This window comes from Drosophila kikkawai, chromosome 2L (genome assembly GCF_030179895.1).
Source record: "Drosophila kikkawai strain 14028-0561.14 chromosome 2L, DkikHiC1v2, whole genome shotgun sequence".
NCBI classification, from domain to species: Eukaryota; Metazoa; Arthropoda; class Insecta; order Diptera; family Drosophilidae; genus Drosophila; species Drosophila kikkawai.
Window position 1 is genome coordinate 18749497 of NC_091728.1, and position 22517 is coordinate 18772013.

The window sequence follows — 22517 nt, forward strand, 5'->3', positions numbered from 1 at the left end:
AGTTGATGGGTACATTATACATTTTTTAAAATCATTAATGCAATCTTTTTAAATGGTCTAAATTAAAACATAAAATTTAGCCTGTGATCGTTTGACTGGTAAAATACCAGACAAATTCAAAATTATTCTTAAACAATGGTCACTGTTCAAAACGGTATTCCAAATAAATGGTAATATATTTTATTGCATTGGTTGTTTGTCTCTTCTTTTATTCATAGTGGTATTATATATTCGACATTATTGAATTTCTGCGATTTATGGCTATTGGCTGTCAATGGGCATTTGTTCGCCAGTGTCATTTCAGAAAAAAATACTGATTTTGTGGTATTTTTTCCAGCTTCTTTCAGTTGCTCCTTTGGTACCTAATTTAGGTACCACGAATGATCTTTTCCTATCCCTCTCTCTTTCCCTCTTCAGTATTTTCCAGTGCTCTTGCGTACCAGAGCCGAATAACGGATCTTAGGACCGAACTTGTGTTAAACGTGATTTCGTACTTTTACCATACATTCTTTAGTTTTCGATCTGATCAAATAAGTGTTCGTTTTAACTTTTAACCAATTATAAAAGATAACTATCTGGTAAGTTCTGGCACTTGCGAAGACAACGCGAAACGACTTGAATGGGAATTTACGCAATTTAGGGAGCAATGCAAATGGCTGAAGCTAAGCAAGAAAATGGCGCTGGCGCCCTGAAAATTACCACAGGCTCGGGACTGGGACCCGAGCAGCCCCCGCGCCATCACTTGGATCTGCCCAAGGAGGAGCAGGTGGAAGAAGTGCTGACCCCCGCGGAGAAGGGCAAGTTCGAGTATCCGCCGCCGCCACCGCCACCGACTCCTGTGCAGGCTCCGCCGCCGACCAAAGCCGTCGCTCCGCCAGTGGTTCCGTTAGAACATGACGACGACGAGGCAAATTCGGAGAAGTGGGAGGATCCCTGCGCACCACCGCCGCCACCACCCCTGCCTACCAATGCTTTCCTGTCAACAGGACTCGGCATTCTGAAGCTGCCCGCTTTCAAGCTGAAGGATGCCCTCGAGAAGGCCATTACCAAGCTTGAGGCAAACAGACGGTTCCCCAAAATCAGCAGCCGTGAGGTAGGTTGAAGTTTCTGGAAATTAACTCTGTTTTGGGTTTGAGAAGAATTCAAATATTTAATAATTTTTGCGTAGACAATAATAACTATTTAATTATTTTGATAAAATAACAAAAGTCGCATTTACGTTATGCTATAGTTTTAAATTTTTTTTTTTTTTGCCATAGTCATCTCCATATTTCTCGGAAACCGCCGACCATGTAGAGGTCATGGAAATGCTGCCTAGATATTCGAATCTAGAAACAATAGGCAATGGCCCTTCCGCCATGTCCATGGCCCTGATATTACACCCCAAGACCAAGAAGCCGGCTGTGATTGTACAACTGGAGAGGCGTTTAAAGATCGTCTACCGGCTTGCCAAGCTGAATCGAGTCCTGACAGCGATTTCACGAGAAGCAATACCGTTGCCGGCTGCCTCAAAGCCTCACGAAGACGAGGGCCTAGCTCTGCAGGTGCTCTCGGCTCGGGCATCTACGCCATATACGCAGCCCTCCAGTATGTTGTCGTGCACAGCGGTGAGCTGCGATTTGGAGCACGACTCACCGAAGAAGCTTGCTCATCCGGGTCAGCAGACCCACCAGCTGCAGCAGAATCGGGCTCCCAGTGCTGCTGTCCACAAGCTTCCGGCTCTGCGTGCTCCCAAAGTTGCTCGCCCTCCAACGGCCCCTCTAGCTAGCTGCAATCCCATTAAGCACTATGCACGTTCTCATTTGCTGGACATACGCAACGGGATGTTCAATGCCTTGATGCACCGCTCCAAGGAAAACTTCGTAATGCCCCGCATCGCCACTTGCGATGATATAGAATTGGAGGCCCGCTTGCGACGTATGAATCTGTGGCGTACTTCGGACGGCACTCGCTTCAGGCCTCGACCCAGCACCAACGGCTTGGCTATGAACAACAATAACAACGAATGCATGCCAGCGTTTTACAAGAACAAAGCGAAGCCACAGATGATTAGTGACGAGTCTATCATCCAGAGTCAGCCACCTCAGCCCCAAACGGAATTCCAGGTGAGTTAAATTAATACATTAAATTATATGTCCATTTTGTTACTTTAATTCCCGTATATTATGAAATGTAGTTGATACGGAAGTATCCAATTTTACTAAAGGCAAATTAAAACAATATTTTAAATAATTGAGAAGCGACGTAAATCTAAACAAGCGTTCACAAATGCATTTCAAACCAGCCTCTGTATATTTTAAATCAATTAAAAGATTAAAAATAACATGGCCAATTGTATACTCAATATTATATGAAATTATAATCTGAATGAAAGCGGAAGTAGGATATTTTGAAAATATTCAAAAATAAAAAAAAAAAATAAATTTTTTTTCATTGAATATTGAAAAAAATTGAATATTGACAAATCTTCTTAAGCACACGTAGTACATAAGTTAAGGAATCGATTTATGGTAAAAAGCATGGGTCAATCCCCTTAATAAATATAAAGTATAGGAGTGAGCCTGCCACTGACTGGCTGATTTGAATGACTGCAACTGTGTATTAGGTAACCCCTAAAGACGCATCATCATGTCAGGCTTATCTGATAAATCAATGATTGCACTGACTGACCTACAAGGGTCGTTAGTAATCATGCTGATCACTCGCTAGACGCCACTATGCAGTGAAAACGCATGGGTTGTATACCTGTTTCCAGAGTGTTAGGCAAAAGCCAAGCTTAAAGTCAAAAGAATAAAATCTATTTATTTAATTCCACTCAAAAACACGACGATGCTTACAAAAATAATTTGAAGAGAGGTATTGGAAGATATAAAAACTTAACCTAATGCAAGAAACCAATCACTTTTTGTTAAGGTAATGACACTTGCCATCTACCTCCCGCAACCGTTGGGCTGCCTGCTCCGGAGTCAGATCCCTCTGTGCCATGGCCAGTAGCTCGAAGCCAACCATGAACTTGCGCACGGTGGCCGAGCGCAGGAGCGGAGGGTAGTAGATGGCATGCAGGGTCCAGTGGGCGCTCGAGGCATGGGCGTGTTCGGGTCCCGTCGGTGCACCGTGCCAGCCCATTGAATAGGGAAAGGAGCATTGGAATAGATTGTCATATTTGGTGGTCAGCTCCTTGATGGTCACCGCCAGATTATGGCGTTGTTCCAGCGTTAAATCGTTGATTCGCTTATTATTGTTGCGGGAGATGAGCATGGTTTCAAAGGGCCAGGTGGCCCAGAAGGGTACCACCACCAGCCAGTCGGGATTCTCAATTACGATCCGTTCCTGCCGCTGCAGCTCCCGCTCAACATAGTCCGCCAGCATTGGTCGGTCATTGGTGGCGTAGTAGGCACGAAGGCGATCCTGCTTCAGCTGAGGTTCCGTCGGCAGAAACGAGCAGGACCAGATCTGACAGTGCGGATGAGGATTGGAACATCCCATGGCAGCGCCCTTGTTCTCGAATATCTGCACCCAGGCGTATTTGGCACTAAGCTCGTTGAACTGGTTGATCCACCTAGATAAAAACCGATTTTATTGCATTTGCTATCTCCGCCTGCGCCCAACCATATGTATATCTTCGTCCACTTACTCGCCGATAACAATGTTAATTTCTGCTGCACTCATCGTGGGCAATGTGAGATTGGATTTGGGATGAAAGCACATCACACGACAATTGCCCCGGGCCCCGGCTGTCTGGAACAGAGGATCATCGCTGTTTGGGGGCACCGGCACACTTTCAACCAGAGCCGGAAAGTCGTTTTCAAACACATAGGTGCTCTCGTAGGCAGGAGTTTCCTGGTAAAGAATACGTTATAGAGCATTATGACAAGATCCAATACCTGTAGCTTACTATTCCGTTGGGTCTGGTTACGCCTGGGCACAGGGGATTGCTAGGATCGAATTCGGGGAGCTCGTTCTTTTGCGCCTTCTCCTGCTGACCCGACCACGGTCGTTGGGTACGATGTGGGCAGACAAGGACCCATTGTCCGGTCAGGGGATTCAGGCGACGGTGCGGATGTTCTAAGGAATGATAACCAAATTATTTGGTTCCAGTGATTCTAGTGGGAAAATAGCTTCTTCAATAAACACATACCGCTGGCCACAAACTGCATCGTGTCGAAAGTCTGGCGGTCGTATCGCTGCGATCGGATTATGACTACTGTTTACGGGCTATGGTCGCTGCTCAGCATTTGGGGCGGTGCGGTTTCACGGGACAGCGCAATGTCAACCTGCCGCGTTGCGATTACGGCTACGATTGCTTGTTCCACAGCTCATTGCTGTTACTGCTGCCGCCGCTTGTTGTATAGCGTTCCAAAATGTTTTTTTTTTTTGCTTGCCAAGCGTACTTTTCTCCCCTTGCCTTCATTGCGGTGGCGCTCTCGGCCCCACTCTGCTTTCTCTGCCGTCTCTCCCGCGCGCTCTCTGGGACTGTGTAGTTTAGCACGCACTTAGCTCTTAGTAGAGTGCCTTTTATAGCCTTTATCTCTCCCACTCAGCTCAGCTGGCTGATATGGCCGTGTATCTTTGTGTGTATGGAAGTGTGGATGTGGGTAAACAGTCCCAAGCCCTTAGTGGTGTGCGGAAGCCGATAAAAGCTCATCGAGATTTTATTTCGCCGAAATAAAAACCAATAACCCAAGTAGTATGAGCATTTTCGAACTGCTATATGACTTTTGTTTTATGAGCGTTCACTGTCCTTATGACGGAAAGAGCCCACTTGGTGAGCACAATTTCTGAGTGAATTCGGACTCTTCTGAATATAAAAAGACTCAATGAAGGAAATTGTTGTTGTGCATTTTAAAATTTAAATCGATTAGTTTAGATCATTTTTTGTTTTGACAAAGAAAAGTGACTGTAAAAGACCATGGCTATTTAATTATTTGATTTTTTTGTAACCACAGGATCCAGCGATTGTTAACCAAAGACGTATCGGAAGCGGACGCTTCAACCATTCCAAATGGGGATCCAACGCAGGCGATTACCACCATTCTGTGACTTCTTACCACAACGGCAAACCGCCCATGGATGAGCTGAAGAATGTCAAGCACCAGAGCGGCAACAGCAACATGACGGTCCTGCAATTCTTCGATAATGGAGACATAAGCAGCAGCCAGATGGGGAGACCAAACACTCCCGTAATGGGCATGTCAAACAACAATCGCGGGGAGAACGAGACGCTAAAGTCTAACGAGTCCAGCGAAGACTTGAGCAGGGCCAACGAAAACTATGTAAAGCGCGTTATGTCCGGCTTTCTGGTTGTGTCAAAGCCAAAGTCCCGCGATATGGAGGAGAAACATCATCGGCGGTACAGGAACCAGAGCGAAGAGCCCGAGTGGTTTAGCTGTGGTCCAACCTCTCGGCTGGATACCATCGAGCTGTGCGGCTTTGACGAGGACGAAGAGAGAATGCTCAAGGAGGGAAGCGGTAGGGATGCAGAGCGAGAGATGACCCAAAAGCATAAGGTGGATAGCAACAAGTACAAGTGGACGCCATCGGAGCCCATGGGGCGTCATAAATTCATGGCCAAGCACGACAGCAACAATAACCAGAATGTGGAAAATATGAACAAAGTTCCAGCTATTGGCGATCATCATCAACATCATCAGAAGGAGGAGAAACGTTCACTCGGCGGCGGCATCCGCTCATTTCAGTTTGATAAATTCAATCAAAGTCAGCAGACCTTTGAAAATGGCACCGGCAACTATGTAAATCAGCAACAGCAGCACACCAATCCTAATAATTCCAAATTCATGTCGTTCTTTTCTCGAGAGAAAAACTCCTCCTCATCGTCACTTAACGAATTCTTTAAGCAGGCGATGAACAACCAAGGTCATGCCAACAACAACAACAATAATCTAGATCAGCAGCCCAAGTCGTTGGGACACATGGGCCATGAGATGCCATCGGTGGAGCAACTGGAGGCCAAATGGCGTCGCAACTCGCTTACCTCTGGCGCAGAGTCTGCCCACAAGCATAATAATGATAACTTCCAAAAGTTAATTGGCTCTCTAAGCGCCACTAAGCCGCAGCAAGCCGTTGTTCAGTCGCAGCCAGTGGTTGGCAATGATGCCATATCCAACTTTATCATCCAGCAGCAGCAGTACCAGCAGCAGCAGCAGAAGCAGCATGTCCTGATCCAGCAACAGCAGCAGCAGACTGCATTCCTGGCGGGCCTGCAGCTAAAGGCGATCCTCGGCAGGGCCGACACCCAACTGCTGCTTTTGCGTCTGACCAAAGGTAAGTTTTAACAATTTTTCGGTCTACATTTTTATAGACCAAAAATAAAAAGATAAATATTATAAATAATAAAAAACATTACCGATTCAACTTGCTTGCAGGTGAGATCTCGAAGCACGGACTACTCGTACAATTGGCCAATCCTCGCCTGCCGAGCATGGATCGCGAGGCTATCACCGCTGTGCTGCAGTTCACCAATACCCAACAACAACAGCAGCAGCACCAACAGCAGCTGGATATGCTCTCGAGCACCGTTATTGCTAGCCAGTTGCAGAATCTGCACAACCTGGCTATTGTACAGCAAACATTGGCTGCCAGGCAACAGCAACAACAGCAGCAGCCGCAGCCACCCCAGCAATTGTCGCAAGAGGACCTGCAGGCCCATGCCAATGTTATAATGCGAAATGCAGTGATGAAGCGCAAAATGGAGGAGCAGACTTCAAAGTTGATTAATGGCGGTGGTGGTGCCAAGCAGCATCAGCAAATATCTCGTGGTGGCCAACAGCAGCAGCAACGCCATGCTGCTCGACAGGATGCCGTTGCCTCCAATGCCCTCTTGCATGCCCTGATTTCTGGTACTGCCAACAATCAGGCTGCTGGACATCTCACGGCACCGGGGCAGCAGCAGGTCCATCGACGTGGCGCTGCTGCTGACACAAACTTGCGATTTGCAGAAAACCAGCATTTCCAAACAGCTGCTGATCCCAGTTTGTCTCACTTCCAATCGCAGTATAAGCAGTATCAGCAACAGCAACCGAATATTCGTCACCAGAACAACAACAATGGAGCCGGAAACAATATCTTCAGCAAGTCCCAAATGCAGTCTCAACCGACGATGGCAATGCTGCCTAATGGCGGAGGTGAGTCTTTTACAAATTATCTTGACAGCTTTATATTTGTTTAGAAAATGTATGGGGAAAATGGGTGTATTATCGATTGCAGAGGATATCCCACATTAGGTTTCCTTATCATTAGTCATCACACCATTCATTGCTCCTTTTTTCTTAGTATTATCAGTCGTCGGCCTGAGTCAGGTAGATCGTCTTCGCATTTTTCGAAAGCACTGCAAATATGTATGCACTTTATGGGCACTTTCACGTATTATATTTGTAAACTGGTTTTGTGATTGCTGCAAACATTGCAGTTATTGTTTACTCACCTCGAAGCGCCAAGATGTTGATTCAAGAGTATCAGTTAAATGCGTCTGGTCAAGGATTTTCCTGGGACTGCTTAAAATGATACTGGATTTATGGATATTTTTACAAAAAAAGCATTACCCATCCTGCAAATTATATTTATTATTCTTCAGGTTCTTCTTCACCGATAGAAGTAAGCAGGTTCTTTTTGTTATCTTAATCGGAAATCAGTGGCCGAATATTAATAATTATAAAATGCAATTTTTCGCTGTCCATAAAATTAAAAGTCAACATGGATGATCCGTCCGATAAACAAACTTTAGACTTTTCTACCGTGGAGAACTTCTCAGTTCCCCCTCAGTGAGTCACAGATTGTATTTGCTGCTGAGTAAGTTATGTGCGCAAGCGTTTTACCCATTGATCTCCTCCCCTTATTATCGTAAAATGTTACGTATGTGGGACATTCCCAGATCTAAAAGGTATTTGCATCGCTTGCTTGATCGTTCAAAGCACCTACGAGGCTAGGCATAATATACAAAAGTAAAATGTATTTCCAACAAACATTGCTGAGCTTTATCAACGGAACGGAGACGGATTCCGGTTGGGGGAAGTCAAGTCAAGATTATGAAAATCATGTCAAGAGCATAGCTTACAAATACAGCGATTTAGAAGCAAAAGCTTGTTTGCAACATTAGAATAAAAGGAATTACCCATGGCATAATGCCTGATTCTTATTTCTGATCATCTTTAGCCAAAACCCACTCTTAAAAGACCCAAACTTTTGTGGTTTCGTTTCGTATTTTTATTGCATAATTAAAAGTAATGGCCAAATGGCCTCCTAGTAGGTCTGGGAGGCGGGATTATGGACTTTGCCGGCAAACAGTATGTTTCCAGTGGACTCCTCCTCGATGAAGAACACAAACGGTCGGTTAACGTTGAACTCCTCGATGGTGGTGCTGCCGCCGAACTTGTTCTCAATTTCCACAACGGTGGCGGCATATGCCTCCGTTCCCTTTTCGTTTACATTGATGCCAGCCTTCTGTAGGATGTTTGAAACCTTAACCTTGCCAGCAACGTCTGCGCCTCGGGTTAGACCTGGAAGGGACGCAGTGTCCTCAAAGATCTCGCGCACTCCCAGGCCGCGGAGCGTGTCCTTGAGGTTCTGCTGGTAGTCAAAGTGAAACTTGGGCAGTGTCACCTTCACCTTGACCTCCTCCATGGCCCACTGGGCACCCTTCAATTCGTCATTCTCCAGGTTGCGAACCAGATCGTGGATGCCATCAATGGCATACGGCAGCAAAACAAACATGGAGTTCTTTCCCTTGTAGGGCAACCGTAGAATCTGCGCCTTTAGCTTCTCCGAGTTGGTGTAGTAGAAGTATTCCGTCTGCTCCATATACTCGGCTCGTGACTGCGACTGGGCGTCCTTGCCGCGGAAGAAGGCTCCCTGGAAGGTGCTGGAGAACTGCCGCCTCCACAGCCCGTTGAAGTAGATGAGGTTCGTAAGCAGCATCACGCTGCTGCGCACATTGTCCGGCGTCACCAGCTGTTGGAGTCGGCCCTGCGTAATGTTGTTGGCCCAGGCATTAATGGCATCCGCCGACGCATCCGCGTTGGCAAAGTCCAGCGCCTCAACCTCGCTGTCGTAGAAGTGCTTCAGCGTAGCGGTGAACTTCTGCTGTGTCTCGATGAAGCTGTCCGTGAAGAGCTTGGTCCGCACGCTGAGCGTGTCATGGAGCTGGTTTTCCTTCTTGAACGAGTTGAGGGTCTTCCTGTAGAACTCCCGCACATTATTCTGCGACCGGATGTCTGTCTGCGTGTTGGCCAGCTCCTGCTGCGTTTGCGTCCCGGCTCCGGCGGCCTCTGCTAGCAGGGCCAGCACCAGTTTCACCGAAAACGGTGAAATTATCACATTCTTGGCCGCTGTCTCGTTTTGCAGCACCGTCTTGAGCAAATGCCACGAGAAGGGATCGTGCGAGTCGCTTCTGAACGGCACAAAGGTGTCCACATCATCGTAGACTCCTCCTGCTGCGCCGGATAGCGCTGTTCCCGTTCCAGTGGCACCACTGGGCACCTTGTCTGTGCGCGTTTCAAACACGCCTTGGGGCGTCGTTATCGTCATGGTCGTTGGTATGGAGTTGCCATCGGTGGCACCCAAAATGAGCGCCAGCAGTAGCAGCAGTACCTCCGGATTCCTGCTTATCATTGTCAATGCCATTGTGCCTGCTTTAGGTGTAGCTCGCTCGATCTTCTTCGATCTTTGATTGCCTTTGCTTTGCGTTTCTTTTTCGCTTCTCTAGGAGAGGCAGCGGGAAAAACAACTGTTAAATAGATGCGGGAGCGACGTGCGGGGGACGCGAGAGAGCGTCAAGCTGGCGACTAACCGTTCGACGCGCCGTTCCAACTGAGAGTGACTCGGGAGGCTGAGCGAACAGGCCATTTTAAAAACCAGCTTTAAAGCTGCTCTTTCCGCTGCTGCTGCGCCGCTGCCGAGGCTGCGCGAGTATGGGCTTTTATGCCAAGTACCCACCAGGTACTGGGGTGTTATAGCATTGCGCCAACCAAAAAAAAGGATAAACCATTTTGAAATTAATGAAACATTTTTATTTAGAATTATATGAAAATGTTGAATGTTTATCTGTCTCTTTGACCTCGGATCAGATATTAGAGACTAAAACAGCTAAGGCTACCACAAATCTTTGGGTACGGGGTATCTCGTGTTCGAGCACACTCCACTGTGTCTGTTTTGCTTGTCAGTGTTGGGACTCCCAAACGAACGTCATGATCTTCTCCCCAAGAAAAATGTGTAAAAATCATTTGGCAAATGGAGTGTCTTGTTAAGGGTTTATAGCTTTAAATAAAAACGAACACAAATATCAAGTTTAAAATTATAAATATAATTATAAATCTATTATTATACATATGTATTACATTTAAAGTTCTTATTTAATGTTTTATATTTGCAAACGCATCTCTCCTTAAATTTTAAAAATCTTAAAAAATATATATATCACAATACTCAATACGTATCACAATTTAAAGTAATTATTCAATGTTTTATATTTGCATATGCATATTTTCATATTTTTCCCCATATCCGCTAATATGATATTTTTGCCTGGCCCCCAAAGTGGGGATTTTGCATATGATATTCCAGAGTGACGTCACAGTTTCTTTCCCAATCCAGGCAACTGTTTTTTTCTTTTGTATATTAAGTTACTAGCTGTCCGTAGAGGTTGACGATTTTTTTGTCTTTCCCGTATCAAACTGGAAGCTACAGATTCGATTTCAAGATAAACCCAGACAAAATGTTACTAAATTTTTAATTTTAAATTTCCTGGTGTACAGTGCTGCGGTCTGGCAACGTTTTTGGTCTAAAGATTACATTGTCAGCAAGCAATGGTCTCACTGGACTCCGTTGATGTAACAGCTGCGCCGGCAAAGGAAACTAAACTCATGCATTTCTTTAGTTTCAATTAATTTGCCCCAAGTTTAACAACAAATAGTTATAGTAGGAAGTAAATAATCGAAGCCAAAGCTCGTGCCATGCAAATTCGTCGTCCGAAAGGTGTAACAGTTCCGCAGTTGATGGTGGTCACCGCTATTGGTGTGCTGGGAGGGATTTACATTTGGCAGCCACTGATATTGAAGTACAAAAACGAGAAGAAAACGGAAAGCGCCGGCGAATCGACAACTGATCCTAAAAAGTTCGAACAAGTTCAATCATTACATACACACTCGCACTCATGCACTCCTTTCCTTCTCTATTCCAGATGAGTTTCATTAACGGCCTAAAGAAGTTCGCCACAACGACTGTCGGTCTCATGGCTATCGGCGTCGGATCCACCGCTCTCATCTACACCACCCATCGCCTACTTATTAAGCCCCATTTAAACGAGAAACGCCGACTGGAGGCGGAAGCATGTGCGGAGTATCTGTTCCAGCAGGAGAAGCACGCGTCGCCAGTCGCAAGATCAAGTCCAAATCGGAGCGATTACTAATGCCCAGTGATTTTATAAAAAGCCTCTTTTTTACTTATCGAGTCTAGTGTAGGGATTAGCTACAAATTTCAATGCTGTAACCACCACGGTGGAGAATGGAATTCTACTTTCATATATTACATATTTTCAGTTTGGGAAGAGGGGACTCTATGTCCATCCTCCAGAACCTAGCTTTCGTTTTCTTATGTTCAATTTATAGAGTAGTAAACAACGTCCATGTTATATATCCAATTTGAATTTTTATGGAAGCAATATACTTGAATTTGAATAATTAGTGAAACATACACACATACAATTGGTTGAAAATAAACATACATACATACGAAGAATAACCTAAGCATAAAAAAACGCATTAAAAAATAGATTGCAGGAGAAACCAGCCAGCTGGATCACCGCATTCCTTTGAAGAGGCTCAGGGAGCTGCTCTTTTCCTTGGCTCCCTGTTGCTCCTTCCCCCGAAGAATGGCTCTTCGCCTGTGTGGGGGTATGAAGCTCCACACCGAGAAGGTGTCGTCCAGGCCGACCGTGGCGATGTTTGTCCCATCCGGATTCCACATAAGAAATATTGTGCCGCGTTCAGAGTTGCACATGAGGTCCACCAATCGATTTAGTGAGGCCAATACCAAGATCTCACACGTCACACAGTTCATGTCATCGGGTGATACTGAAAAAAATGAAGAAGCTAAGTTTTAGACCTAGTCGTTGGCTTCCCCAAAATGCTTACCGGGCCGAAGGACGTTGACCAGCAACTCGCCCGTAATCTTGCTAAAGGTAACCGTCTTTATGGTGATTTTGTGATCTCTTCGTTTATACGAGGCAACAAACTGGCGACGTGGGATGTTCAGGATGAATATGGAGGCAGGACGACGTTCCGCTGAAGAGAGAATACCAAAAATTATGGATGTTGAAGCCAACCTTGTGTAGATTTATTATAAGTTAAGAAAAAAACCCCGTTTCCAACTCACCCACCACCATATCCTCGCCCGTCCAGGGATGCCAATCGAAAACAACAGATCTGCCACGCAGCTTCAGTATGTGCTTCTTCAGACCCCCATCGAATATGTAAATGGTGCCGCTGTTGTCACTGGATGCAAAATACTTTTGGTTTGGGCTAAACTTAATGCTGGTGACCTTCTCGCGGTGCTCGCGAATCAGCTTGGATTTCAGCTTTGGCATGGCAAGCACCATGATTGTCCCAGTCATGGTGCCACAAACAATCTGTTCGCCGTCGGGTGACCATTCGATGCAGGTGATGCAGCCAATGGACTTGAGGAAAAACTTGCGGTACGTCACCTCGAACTCCATGTTTGATTTGACTTCCCAGAGATCCAGGACTGCGGTTAAAGCAAAGGATTAACTGAATAAACGATTTGATGGAGACTTGTGGCCTACCTGGATAGTTGCCATCGAAGCAGCCAATGGACAGATACTTGCCATTTGGCGAATACCTCAGGGCAGTCGGTGAGTCCACACTGAATATCATGGTGGTCTCGTCAAGGTTGTGCCATAGCATGATGTCCTGGCCGGATGAGATGGCCACCATGTCTTTGGGCGACCAATCCATCATATTATAGTCAACGGGACTGACAATGCCTGGCATTTCGTGGGTGGCAACCTGAATGGCAATCGGCCTTGGTCTCGGATTGCATGGCCAGTCAAAGTCTGCTGACCCACTGGTCACTGCTTCCGGCGAAGAGCCCTGCAAACTGCTGAACTGCAGCAGGCGACGTTCCTGGATGCCGAAAGTGCTGTTGATGGCTGAGATAAAGCCGCTCTGCCGCCAATAGCTGGCAGTCCACAGGGCGCCCTATTGGTAAATGTATTCAAATTAATTATAGCCAGAAATCTACTGCAAAAGCCTGCCCACCGTTTCCAGAATATCACGTTCTTCGCGCTGGCCAATAAACTTCAGATTGAGATCGACGGCATCCTGCTGGAATCGCTTCGGTATAAACCTGTCGCCGCTGCTGTGGCAAAGCACCTGACTCTTGGTCTTTGCATTCTGAAATATGGGGTACTCTATATTTCGTATTCTTGGGGATCTTGGGGATTGATTATACTTTGTAGGAGGCCGTTTCCTGCTGCCAGTTTTTGCGGCGCACTTTCGTGAAAGGCGTCAGGGACTTTTTGTCCATTTTTGAACTCTTACTGGGAGTATCGCACACACTCATCTCGACGAACATTAAAAACCATACTGATGGGGGGATAGCGCCATCTTATGTCTAATGCTTAGCACTTGAGAGATAGGAGAGAGTTATTACAGTTAGCAGCACATTAAGCAGTCTCCCGGAATTATTCAACTGAACTATGCAATACCCTTTAATTATGGTTTGAAAAAAATAATATCTACATATGTAAAGATTAAAAAATATATCAAATATTATTACGTAGGCGTTATTTCTATAGTTTTAGTCCGAAATTTGCACAGTGAAGAACCCGATCCTTTAAGTGATTTCAAAAGTTAGCTTAATGAATTAAATACCATAAAATAACACAACATTATTGTATTACAAGTAATAAGGAATCTCCCGAGTCCCCTAAAAAAAAAAGTTGGTTTTCTCTGTACATCCCAACTGTCCCCCCCCCCCCCCCCCCCCCCCCTAAAGTATATATATTCTTGGCAACCATCAACCTGGCCATGTCTGCCAGAATGCCAAAAGGTTTTTTAAATCAAATGCTTAAGTCTTTATTTAACTTCTTAATGTAGTTTAGGCATACCTTATGTATAAAACTATATATGGCTTACATTTTTCAAACTTAGCTAGGATGAGGCTGAGCTGGACCGCCTTAGTGGCGTTGTCCACAGGCTGCCGCAAGACGGACAAATATCGCGCTTCTGTAGGTAGGTGTGGATGCAGTCCCGGTGGAACTGGATCTGGCAGGAACCGCATCTGATGTCCCACAGCACCAAGCCCTTGCAAAGGGTGCAGCTCTTGATATGCTCCGAGTAGCTGGAGGTGAGGTAGAAGTTCAGCTCCACGAGGCTGCGCGGCCCCAGGTAGATGTACTCGTCCTTGTCCAGGAAGTAACCCATTTGGCTCCATTTCTGCAGCAGATGTTGCATTCGGCTCTTCTTTGGCGGCTTCGCCAGACCTTGCAGAAAGAGCTCATTGTAGGCAACGTTCCACGGTATGCGGCAGTCGTCGGCGGTTGCTATCTTGTCCAGCAGCTTGGAGAAATACTGGCACTCCTCGGCCGTCAGACCCGTGTTCGCAATACTGTCCGGCGTGGCATCTGTCTTGGCGTACACCAGGTACTCCTTACCCATGAGCGGGTACTTGATAAAGACCAGTGATTGGCCCAGATCCCGGATAGAGTCGTTTATATCATTCACAAATGCCTTTATCGCCTCATTGCTGGCGGGCTTCGACACTTTGTGGCTGGCACAGAGCGGGGTCAGGATCTCGTCGATCGTCTCGTAGCAGAGGTAGCTGTGATTCTTGCAGGCGCGGGTAAATCCACGTTTTACCACCTCCATCTTCGAAGTTTAAAGCAATTTTATAAAATTGTGTTTACAGAAAAGCCGCGCGCTCGCAAGGTGACCGTGCCTCATGTGCCAAAGAAAACTCCCGGAGGATGGTCACACTGTATCAGTAATGCGCACCAAATTTAAAATAAAACAAATTCACTTGTTAAGTTTTCAATTTTATATTTCCTGTTTTCAGACTTAAAATTAACAGCACAACAGTTAATATATTTGGAGAGCTTCGCTTTGATTTAAATACAGCGTACGTATGTAATAATAAATAGTATTAGTTAAAAAATTAACTGAATAAACTAATCGGGGATATTTACACCAATTGTGGTTAGATCGAACTAGAATTTTCTATGTAAACGAACGTAGCGATGCCCTTCTTCACCTTATAACTTTTTCCCGTAAAATCCTAAAAGTCTGATTCTCGTTGACACCGGACTCTGAACATGCTCCATTATCTCCATCTGAATATATGTATGTTTATTTTGCGGTTTCAGCAAATATATAGTTTGTAAGTTTGCATATTTTGGATGCCAAATAAATAAGAGAGAAGGTAATATTCAATAAGTATTTATATTAATATTTACTAACCCATTTGTTCATGTGAATATATTTAAATAAGTTACACATGTGTATGCACAGAGAGAAAGAGAAATAAAATAATAGGCTTTATATATCTTATTCGTATTCGTGTGTGTGTAAGCCTTCTCAGCTTTAATATCCTTATAACTGCGCCTTTAATCGTTTAAATTAACTGAAAACTTGATATTTAATTTACTTTTACATCTAATGTTACAAATCACAAGGGTAAACTGAAGGGTAATAATCTAATTTGTACATTTTTTGTATGAGACCAATTTTCAAATAAATAACAACAAAGGAAACTTTCAAATAATTTAACTTATATATACACATTTCGCTGCTCACTCGCTCTAACCTATAAGAAAATAAAAAAGAGATTAAAACAAATCAACAATTTCAGTTTTTCTTTAACCAAAAACGCGTGAAAATGCATGACTTATGTACAATAACTGAGGAAATAAGCTGCGATTAAGTAATTTGTACTTACATGGTTAGTCGCGTGTTAGAATCTAAGAAATTAGAGTACGAGAAACAAATACAGAAATTAAAACGAACATTCTCAACTGCTCTGTGCGCTATAAGAAGCCTTTGTTAATTGGTTATTTAGACTCTGGGGCTCTGCATCTGTGCTTCGCATACAATAGTATATTCGGTTTATCAAGGAAAATTAGACAGGAACCAAAAACAAACACAAATAATATGAACAACTTGTTGTTGGATCTCTCGATGTTCCGGGTAAATGTTTACATGAAATTATTAGTAACCAGGCTGAGTTCATTCGCAAAGTGATTACTGGCTTCGTTCAATTGGATAGACTTTCGATTGCCAATAGAAACATGTTTGTAATTTGTTCAAGGTGAATTGTTGAATTGGAATTGTTCAAGATGAGTTGTTGAATTGGAATTGTTGAGTTTGTTGTAGTATTGTTATTGTTACAGAGCAACCAAAGTGAAATTGAAAAAGGAGTCCAGATGAGTTAGTTAGATGATGGTTGGTTTGTCGAAGGAAAGATAAAAAGAAAGAAAGATGCCGCAGAAATGAATAGAATAAATTAATATTTCATTGCTAAGAGAGTACAGTTATTACGATTTGGTTATACAAGTATAAATATATTTGGTAAGCATGCATTGATCAGTAATCAGTAGTTAACAGTCAAAATAATATTACAGACTAGATACCCCCTAATAACTTAATCAAATAATCAACAATAACCAACAATAAGATTCCTTCCTGCTTAAACCACAGAATCAACATTAAAATTATACAAATAAACAAAAATCACGCGTCTTGTATATGCAGTTTTTAAGTAGTTGGCCAAATTCAATAACAAACTATCTATGGTGTAGATTCATTATGCTTTTTTTTTGGATTTAGTTGCGCCTAGGGTTAGTCTTTGGTGGTGCTTGGGGGTGCTCTTCATTCTTTCGGTTGTTATTCAATATTTCGGTAGCTAGCAAGTAGATGGTGAGCATCGCCGGTGGTGTACTTGATACTTACGCGACTGAGTGAGTTGCGTCGCCCGACGCTGGCCCCTGGCGCAGGACCACCGTCCTGCTGACTGAGCCCATTGTTCCCAGTGTCGTTGTCTATGCAGATATCCGAGTCGGAGTCAACGCGCCTGAACTCGCTACCATCCTGCACATGGGATATGTGATTAATTTGTTTCAGAAGAGGCTTTAAATCAAGTCCCAACACATACCTGCGTCAGCTGCTGCGTTGTGGTGAGCAGCCTGGCAATGGGATTGCAGCAAACGGGCAGAGTCTCGAGGAGAGTGGGACGCGAGTGCGTAAGCAAGGGCTTCATGTACCTAAGAAATGGGAAATGTAGTTTAGACAAATGTATATTTTTTGTTGCTTGCCACTCACTTAGTATCGAAGCTTCCCCAGATCCTGGCCAGAATGGCCTTTTCATGACTGTTGCGGCGTCTTCCGCTGGCACCGCCCAAGCTGCCATTTGGCCCATCCACTGGTGTGTCCAGATTAGATTCCGTACCCCCGGACATGCGCAACTTCCCGCGGCCGCCGTTCTCCACGTCCTGTAAATAACCATCAGACTAACACAGATTTCAATTAAATGAGTTTAGCTCTACATTAAACATGAGGTGTAATGAGCGTAAAAATCAATAATGAATTTAAATAAATTAAATAAGCTAATAGCAAAATAATTATGGCAAGTCTAGAAGAAAATCGTAAAATTATATAGTACACAACGGAATGGATTATGAGATCATATCCCAACCTACCGTCTGCGGGTGTGAATTGTCCATTGAATTGTAAACCTTTTTTATTTAACAGATGGTTTAAAATGTCGTGAGGTGCGCAGAAATGTATAAATATTTAAAAATCATGAGTTAAGTACTACTCTCTTGAAAGAATAAAAGAGAGAATTTTAAATGGAAATTGAGACACTTTAAAAATTGTTTGTTTCTCTTCAAGAAACCGTACATTCTGATGCTACTTTATGCATTTTGGCTCTCTTAATGCAAGAATATAAGGTGCTCTCTTTTAAGGACACTCTTCTCAGCGCTTGTCTTCCTGAGACCCAGATATCTTCACATATTTATCTTCCTCAACAACTCTGAAGAGACCACCTTATATGTCTAGCCAAAAAATAACAAAAGTGGTCACATTCCTGCAAAATAAAATTTCTTATACACCATATCCTTATACTTACACTGTGCACTTGATAATTATTTAATTGTTCAGTCTCATCGTCGACGCCAACTCTGTAATTGAAAGATTTTTTAGTAGTTATTCGGTGACATGTGGACTGTCATGTAGCTTGTACTCACGGTATTTTTAACCAATTGAGCAGAAAATTGGCTGCACCGCCCTGTATAACCACCGTGAATATGACAATCAGCGATGTGGCAGTTAGCATTGTCTGTCGCGCATCCGACACTGTATTCCGGATGGCCAAGGCAAAGGACATGGCACCGCGAAGGCCTGAAAATAATTCAACATATTCAGAGGATGCTCTGTGAGGCAATATGATGAAACTTGCCAGCAAAGAACAGCATATGCTGGAAATTTGGTGAGATTTTTGGCTTTCGCTTGATGTTGAGCAGCCAGGATAAGGGATACACGTTCACGGCACGTCCCAAAGCGGCACAGATCTAAGCAAAACAGTAGTATTCATAATCATATTCTCTATTATTTATAAGACTTACGAAAGCGGTTATGATGAAACCAGCATCAAAGTGGTGCTTGGGGAAGGTAAACATCGACACACCGATATAGGAAAATATGAAGTTCTCTGCAAGAAAATTGAGCAGCTCAAAGATCTGCTTGGTGCGTTGCCTCGAGTCTTCCGATAGATTGTTGTAGGTGTAGTGAGCCTGGCAGATGCCACAGAAGAGCACGGCCACCACTCCAGTGAGTTCCGTGGCCTCGGCCAGCAGGAAGGTGCTATAGCTCATCAGAACGAAGAGCGCCGACTCCAGCAACGGAAAGTCGCGCACTCGCGTAAACTTAGTCATGTATGGGAGAGTGAAGGAAGCAAACGGGCTGTGGGAAAAGGGGGGTTAAGTCATGGGCTAAGCCTATAAATTGTTTCAAAAGGATATCAGTGCTGTCAAACAGCCCATGGCGGCGCCTATCATCAGTGACAATAGAAAGATGGAGAAGAAGTCGCTTAATGAACGCAGGAACGCTGTGGTTTCGAATTCTCCCGTGTTGGAATAATGCTCGCCATAGTTCTGAATGGCTCTGTGGGGCGAGAGAGGAGTAAATACCCAAAATGTATATTTGTTTTTGTTCTTGTAAAGTGACTAGCATAACACTCACCCACTGAGGACAATGGCAACCGCATCGTTGAGCACAGATTCGCCCAAGACTAGCGCATACAGATTAACATCGACCCGAAGGTCGTTGAATATGGCCAGAATGGTGAGCGGATCTGTGGGCGATATCAGGGCTCCAAAGTATAAAGTGTCCAGGAATGTAAAGCTGCTGCTCAAGTACTTTGGCATCAGCTTCACACAGCCGTACATGAAGCCACCGATTAGAAAGGCCGACAACGTGGTGCCCACAATGGCAAAGGTGAGGATGGCCCCCAAATTCCGGAAGAAATATTTCTGCCAAATCAATGTCCAGTTAATAATATTAAAAAAAGTCAAATAATGGCCATTGAACTAACCTTTTTTAAACTGTATCCTGCGTAGAAAATGATGGGTGGCAGAATGATGTTGAAGAATACTTCCGGATCGAAGGTGGCTTTCAAATCGATTTCATTCTCATCCACGTCGTGCACCTGGCCACGAAAGACATAGGCGTACGTCTTAATGCCCTCCGGCAGCTTGGTTCCGTTCGTCTGATTAACTGGGTACTGCAAATGGAAAGCATTTACCTAAGGACCTTCTTGATTTTGAGCGGCTTGGCTAACCTTAAACCAAAGCGTATCGGGCGGCAGCTTATCACTGTATGTCGGCGTACCCTGCGGCTCCACCTGCATGTGGACGAGGGTGTTGGCGGTGCCGGCATAGCGTATAATTGCACCCACAATCAGACCTGAAAAATACAGATATAACCTTAATTTGTTAAGACTTATTTTATTTATTATTTAAATTAAAAAATTAACAAACAAAAAAGTAACTTAACAAAGTCATTTTTTGTGTCTGAAAAGAATAGGAAAAAAAACTTAGGCTTTGTTTAAGGGAGTTGACCCATATGACGGTTAAAAAAAAAAATCGCATTCATCCAAAACATAATTGCATTTAAATTTTAAAAATCGACCTTGCCAGTTCGCCAGAATTGTGTTGACCACGACAGTACCTTTTTTTTCAGTGTAGTACTTCAGCTCACAGTATCTCGGAAATTTGACAATATTTCGACTTACAAAAAATTTAGAAAAATACTTTATACTTTACTTAATAACTGTTAAAAAGTGCAAATTGCTGTGAGTCGTAAGCGCTCTGTAGGAAAATTATGCAAAAAAAGTCCAAGAAACGGCCATCACATGGGACAAACCCCTTAAGCTAGTATCACGTGAGGGAAATTGGTAAAGACTAATGTTTGTTTAAAAATATAGTTAAGAAAAGACAAATAAGATCTTCATAGAAATTTAAAAAATCTCCTTTATATATATATATTTTTTTAATAAAATTTAAATTCACGGTTAGTCTATAAGTTTGCCTGACCTATCACAAAATGTAAAAGTGACTATATTAGTCACTATATATGCGTCAACCCCTGATAAGAGTCTGTTTAGCTGAACCTTATCGCTCGACAAGTGCTTAAGAATGCTTTATCATTCCGGCTTTTCGCACACGGAATCATCATCAATGTTTTATTTTCCGCATACATTTGTGGGAGCACGAAACCCGTAAAAAGCACAACTTGGGGGAATGATCAAAACGCGCTGGCACAACAAAACGATTTCGCTGAATAATATTTTCTAATTTACGCCCTGCTCTGCCTGCCTGCACTTTTGTAAATAATGCCCTGCCCCGTCGCCTAAACCTGTTTTATTGAATTTTTTCATTAGCTTCAATTAGTTTTGAAGAAATCTGGTTGACTCTTCCAAAGCCACGACGTACGAACAATGTGCATATATGCATAGTGCGGACTGTATATGAGAAAGTTAGAATAACAAGGCACTCAGCACATTGGCACGATCATGAGCAGGCACTGAAACTGTATTGGTTTCGGAAAACCCCGACCACATCAAGGTCCCAATGTCGAGTAATGTGTTCGTTCTGGTGCCATTGCGTGCTGATTCCTCTATCTAGCCTTTGTTACTGCTGTGGCCGGGGGTGGCTAACTCTGAATGCCCTCCTAATGAAGGTACGGCAGGTGCCACGACTGGCGTTCACAAAGCGTAATTCCGAAAGTGAGACAACAAAGAGGTGCGGGTGACACATATTCGAGGGCCTTCAACTTGAAAGATGTCGCAAGGAGGAGAGAGAAATAGAAAACCCAAGTCCAAGGCTTACGTACCATAGATGACAGCCAGGCCGGTCTCGTGCAACCAGGAGACGCGATGATGCTTAAAGAGCCAAATGGTGAGGACAGTGAGGGCTAGCAGAAACACGAACACGAGCAGATCGAGGCTTTGGATGCGGTGATTTAGCGTGGCCTTGGCATCCAAAGCAATGTCCGTGTCCGTGGCCGAGCAGCCCGGGATGCACAGCGCTAATCCGGCCAGGAAGAGAAGAAGACCAATCCGCCAGCGAGCGTGCGACGGCGATGTCATGTCTATTTCCGTAACCATATTGCAGTGGGACATTCTGGTTGCTGCTTCTGCATGCGGCGCCCGCATCCGAAATCGATTTTCGCGTTACGACGTTGTAAGCACAACGCGCGGTACGATGTAATTGATTTCGCGCACAACTCGAGAGTGGGGGAGGACTTGGAGCAGGACAGGGCGGTGCTGGCCACGCTCAGGCGGCGCCAGGGAAGTGTTTTCGGTCTCCTTTTTGGGCTGTTATAGTCGCAAGTCCCTTATATAAAATATAATTGTCCTTAAAAAGCTTAAACCATTTTTCCGCACTCCGTATAAAAAAAAACAGTCAGTTCATATGGAAACAATCGTACGCAGTGTGCCCAGTCGAGGCTATCACTAAATTACCAATGTTGTGCGCAGTTCAGGAGCGGAAGCAGTGATTTTGAGGGCAACTATAAGTTATTTGTCCTGGGAACTTTCAATAAACTAAATATTGTATATTATTGTGTTTTTTTTTATTATTTAGTGTGTCTTATTTCTTTGTTTTTTTTTGTAAAGCTAACGAGCTTTTTATCTGAAATATTTGTATATATGTATACTGGTACTTTTTAAATAATAATAAAAAATATATAAAAATAGGACCTCAAAACCTTGATTTAAATATTATTTATTTTTATATATATATTTATATATTTTTTTAGGTTGCTTTTAAAGCTCGGTAGTTCGTTTTAAAATCTTAATAAATAAATAATAGAATAAGTCCATTAATAGTTAACAAATTCACAAGCTGGTTTCTCGTGACACTTTTGAATTCCTAAAGGAATTTTAATTCCTAACTCTCCTAAAATCTAGATAACTTGTAAAGGCAAATCTACTTT

At 43.8% G+C, this 22517-nt stretch overlaps 7 protein-coding genes and 1 long non-coding RNA gene across 15 annotated transcripts; 2 read left to right on the top strand and 6 right to left on the bottom strand.

Annotated features, from left to right (window-relative positions):
• The first annotated feature begins 421 nt into the window (after positions 1-421).
• cup lies at positions 422-11330 on the top strand. Its single transcript, XM_017170675.2, has 6 exons — positions 422-578; positions 641-1093; positions 1260-2105; positions 4947-6282; positions 6384-7142; positions 11192-11330. The coding sequence occupies exons 2-6, from the start codon at positions 647-649 to the stop codon at positions 11203-11205; spliced, it is 3402 nt and encodes a 1133-aa protein (XP_017026164.1). The 5' UTR covers positions 422-578; positions 641-646; the 3' UTR covers positions 11206-11330.
• Positions 2777-4547, bottom strand: Galt (Galactose-1-phosphate uridylyltransferase). The gene is made up of 4 exons (XM_017170680.3): positions 4139-4547; positions 3896-4065; positions 3635-3840; positions 2777-3559 (listed from the first exon to the last, which is right to left on the bottom strand). Exons 1-4 carry the CDS (start codon positions 4155-4157, stop codon positions 2899-2901), a joined length of 1056 nt encoding a protein of 351 aa, XP_017026169.1. The 5' UTR covers positions 4158-4547; the 3' UTR covers positions 2777-2898.
• LOC108077391 (uncharacterized) lies at positions 7142-7901 on the bottom strand. Of its 3 annotated transcripts, none has more exons than XR_011444397.1 (3): positions 7560-7901; positions 7442-7508; positions 7142-7373 (listed from the first exon to the last, which is right to left on the bottom strand). It is a non-coding gene; the product is annotated as an uncharacterized lncRNA (long non-coding RNA). The 3 variants fall into 3 exon arrangements; XR_001770803.3 differs by having other exon boundaries at positions 7142-7345; positions 7560-7900; XR_011444396.1 differs by having other exon boundaries at positions 7142-7362; positions 7560-7900.
• Positions 8198-9844, bottom strand: Spn27A (Serpin 27A). Its single transcript, XM_017170677.2, has one exon. The coding sequence runs from the start codon at positions 9634-9636 to the stop codon at positions 8257-8259; it is 1380 nt and encodes a 459-aa protein (XP_017026166.1). The 5' UTR covers positions 9637-9844; the 3' UTR covers positions 8198-8256.
• LOC108077389 (uncharacterized) lies at positions 10984-11751 on the top strand. The gene is made up of 2 exons (XM_017170683.3): positions 10984-11125; positions 11192-11751. The coding sequence occupies exon 2, from the start codon at positions 11192-11194 to the stop codon at positions 11417-11419; it is 228 nt and encodes a 75-aa protein (XP_017026172.1). The 5' UTR covers positions 10984-11125; the 3' UTR covers positions 11420-11751.
• Positions 11657-13634, bottom strand: cort (Cdc20/fizzy protein cortex). The gene is made up of 6 exons (XM_017170676.3): positions 13480-13634; positions 13287-13421; positions 12812-13226; positions 12385-12753; positions 12144-12293; positions 11657-12083 (listed from the first exon to the last, which is right to left on the bottom strand). The coding sequence occupies exons 1-6, from the start codon at positions 13600-13602 to the stop codon at positions 11809-11811; spliced, it is 1467 nt and encodes a 488-aa protein (XP_017026165.1). The 5' UTR covers positions 13603-13634; the 3' UTR covers positions 11657-11808.
• A 446-nt stretch (positions 13635-14080) lies between these two features.
• Nse1 (Non-SMC element 1) lies at positions 14081-15007 on the bottom strand. Its single transcript, XM_017170636.3, has one exon. It carries the CDS (start codon positions 14895-14897, stop codon positions 14181-14183), a length of 717 nt encoding a protein of 238 aa, XP_017026125.1. The 5' UTR covers positions 14898-15007; the 3' UTR covers positions 14081-14180.
• A 547-nt stretch (positions 15008-15554) lies between these two features.
• Nhe3 (Na[+]/H[+] hydrogen exchanger 3) lies at positions 15555-22024 on the bottom strand. 6 transcript variants are annotated; one of them, XM_070283241.1, is made up of 14 exons: positions 21414-22022; positions 19861-19985; positions 19615-19803; positions 19263-19552; positions 19041-19184; positions 18647-18953; positions 18481-18592; positions 18269-18422; positions 18151-18202; positions 17343-17530; positions 17176-17284; positions 16974-17111; positions 15964-15985; positions 15555-15831 (listed from the first exon to the last, which is right to left on the bottom strand). In XM_070283241.1, exons 1-13 carry the CDS (start codon positions 21733-21735, stop codon positions 15968-15970), a joined length of 2148 nt encoding a protein of 715 aa, XP_070139342.1. In that variant the 5' UTR covers positions 21736-22022; the 3' UTR covers positions 15555-15831; positions 15964-15967. The 6 variants fall into 6 exon arrangements, with proteins under 6 accessions (XP_070139342.1, XP_070139341.1, XP_070139340.1 ...); XM_070283240.1 differs by lacking the exon at positions 15964-15985; XM_070283239.1 differs by lacking the exons at positions 15555-15831; positions 15964-15985 and adding an exon at positions 16049-16291 and having other exon boundaries at positions 17343-17512; positions 21414-22024.
• Positions 22025-22517: the final 493 nt, after the last annotated feature.

Coding starts and splice junctions, on each gene's coding strand:
- Spn27A (XM_017170677.2), bottom strand. CDS start 9,636: ATGGCATTGACAATGATAAGCAGGAATCCGGAGGTACTGCTGCTACTG.
- cup (XM_017170675.2), top strand. CDS start 647: ATGCAAATGGCTGAAGCTAAGCAAGAAAATGGCGCTGGCGCCCTGAAA. Junction 1,094..1,259: donor CCAAAATCAGCAGCCGTGAG/GTAGGTTGAAGT, acceptor TTTTTGCCATAG/TCATCTCCATATTTCTCGGA. Junction 6,283..6,383: donor GCTTTTGCGTCTGACCAAAG/GTAAGTTTTAAC, acceptor ACTTGCTTGCAG/GTGAGATCTCGAAGCACGGA.
- Nse1 (XM_017170636.3), bottom strand. CDS start 14,897: ATGGAGGTGGTAAAACGTGGATTTACCCGCGCCTGCAAGAATCACAGC.
- LOC108077389 (XM_017170683.3), top strand. CDS start 11,192: ATGAGTTTCATTAACGGCCTAAAGAAGTTCGCCACAACGACTGTCGGT.
- Nhe3 (XM_070283237.1), bottom strand. CDS start 21,735: ATGCGGGCGCCGCATGCAGAAGCAGCAACCAGAATGTCCCACTGCAAT. Junction 19,553..19,614: donor CAGGATACAGTTTAAAAAAG/GTTAGTTCAATG, acceptor TTGATTTGGCAG/AAATATTTCTTCCGGAATTT. Junction 18,593..18,646: donor GTTTCATCATAACCGCTTTC/GTAAGTCTTATA, acceptor TGTTTTGCTTAG/ATCTGTGCCGCTTTGGGACG.
- Galt (XM_017170680.3), bottom strand. Junction 3,841..3,895: donor TAACCAGACCCAACGGAATA/GTAAGCTACAGG, acceptor ATTCTTTACCAG/GAAACTCCTGCCTACGAGAG. Junction 3,560..3,634: donor ATTAACATTGTTATCGGCGA/GTAAGTGGACGA, acceptor GTTTTTATCTAG/GTGGATCAACCAGTTCAACG.
- cort (XM_017170676.3), bottom strand. CDS start 13,602: ATGTTCGTCGAGATGAGTGTGTGCGATACTCCCAGTAAGAGTTCAAAA. Junction 12,294..12,384: donor GGGCGAGGATATGGTGGTGG/GTGAGTTGGAAA, acceptor TTCTCTCTTCAG/CGGAACGTCGTCCTGCCTCC. Junction 12,084..12,143: donor GGTCAACGTCCTTCGGCCCG/GTAAGCATTTTG, acceptor CATTTTTTTCAG/TATCACCCGATGACATGAAC.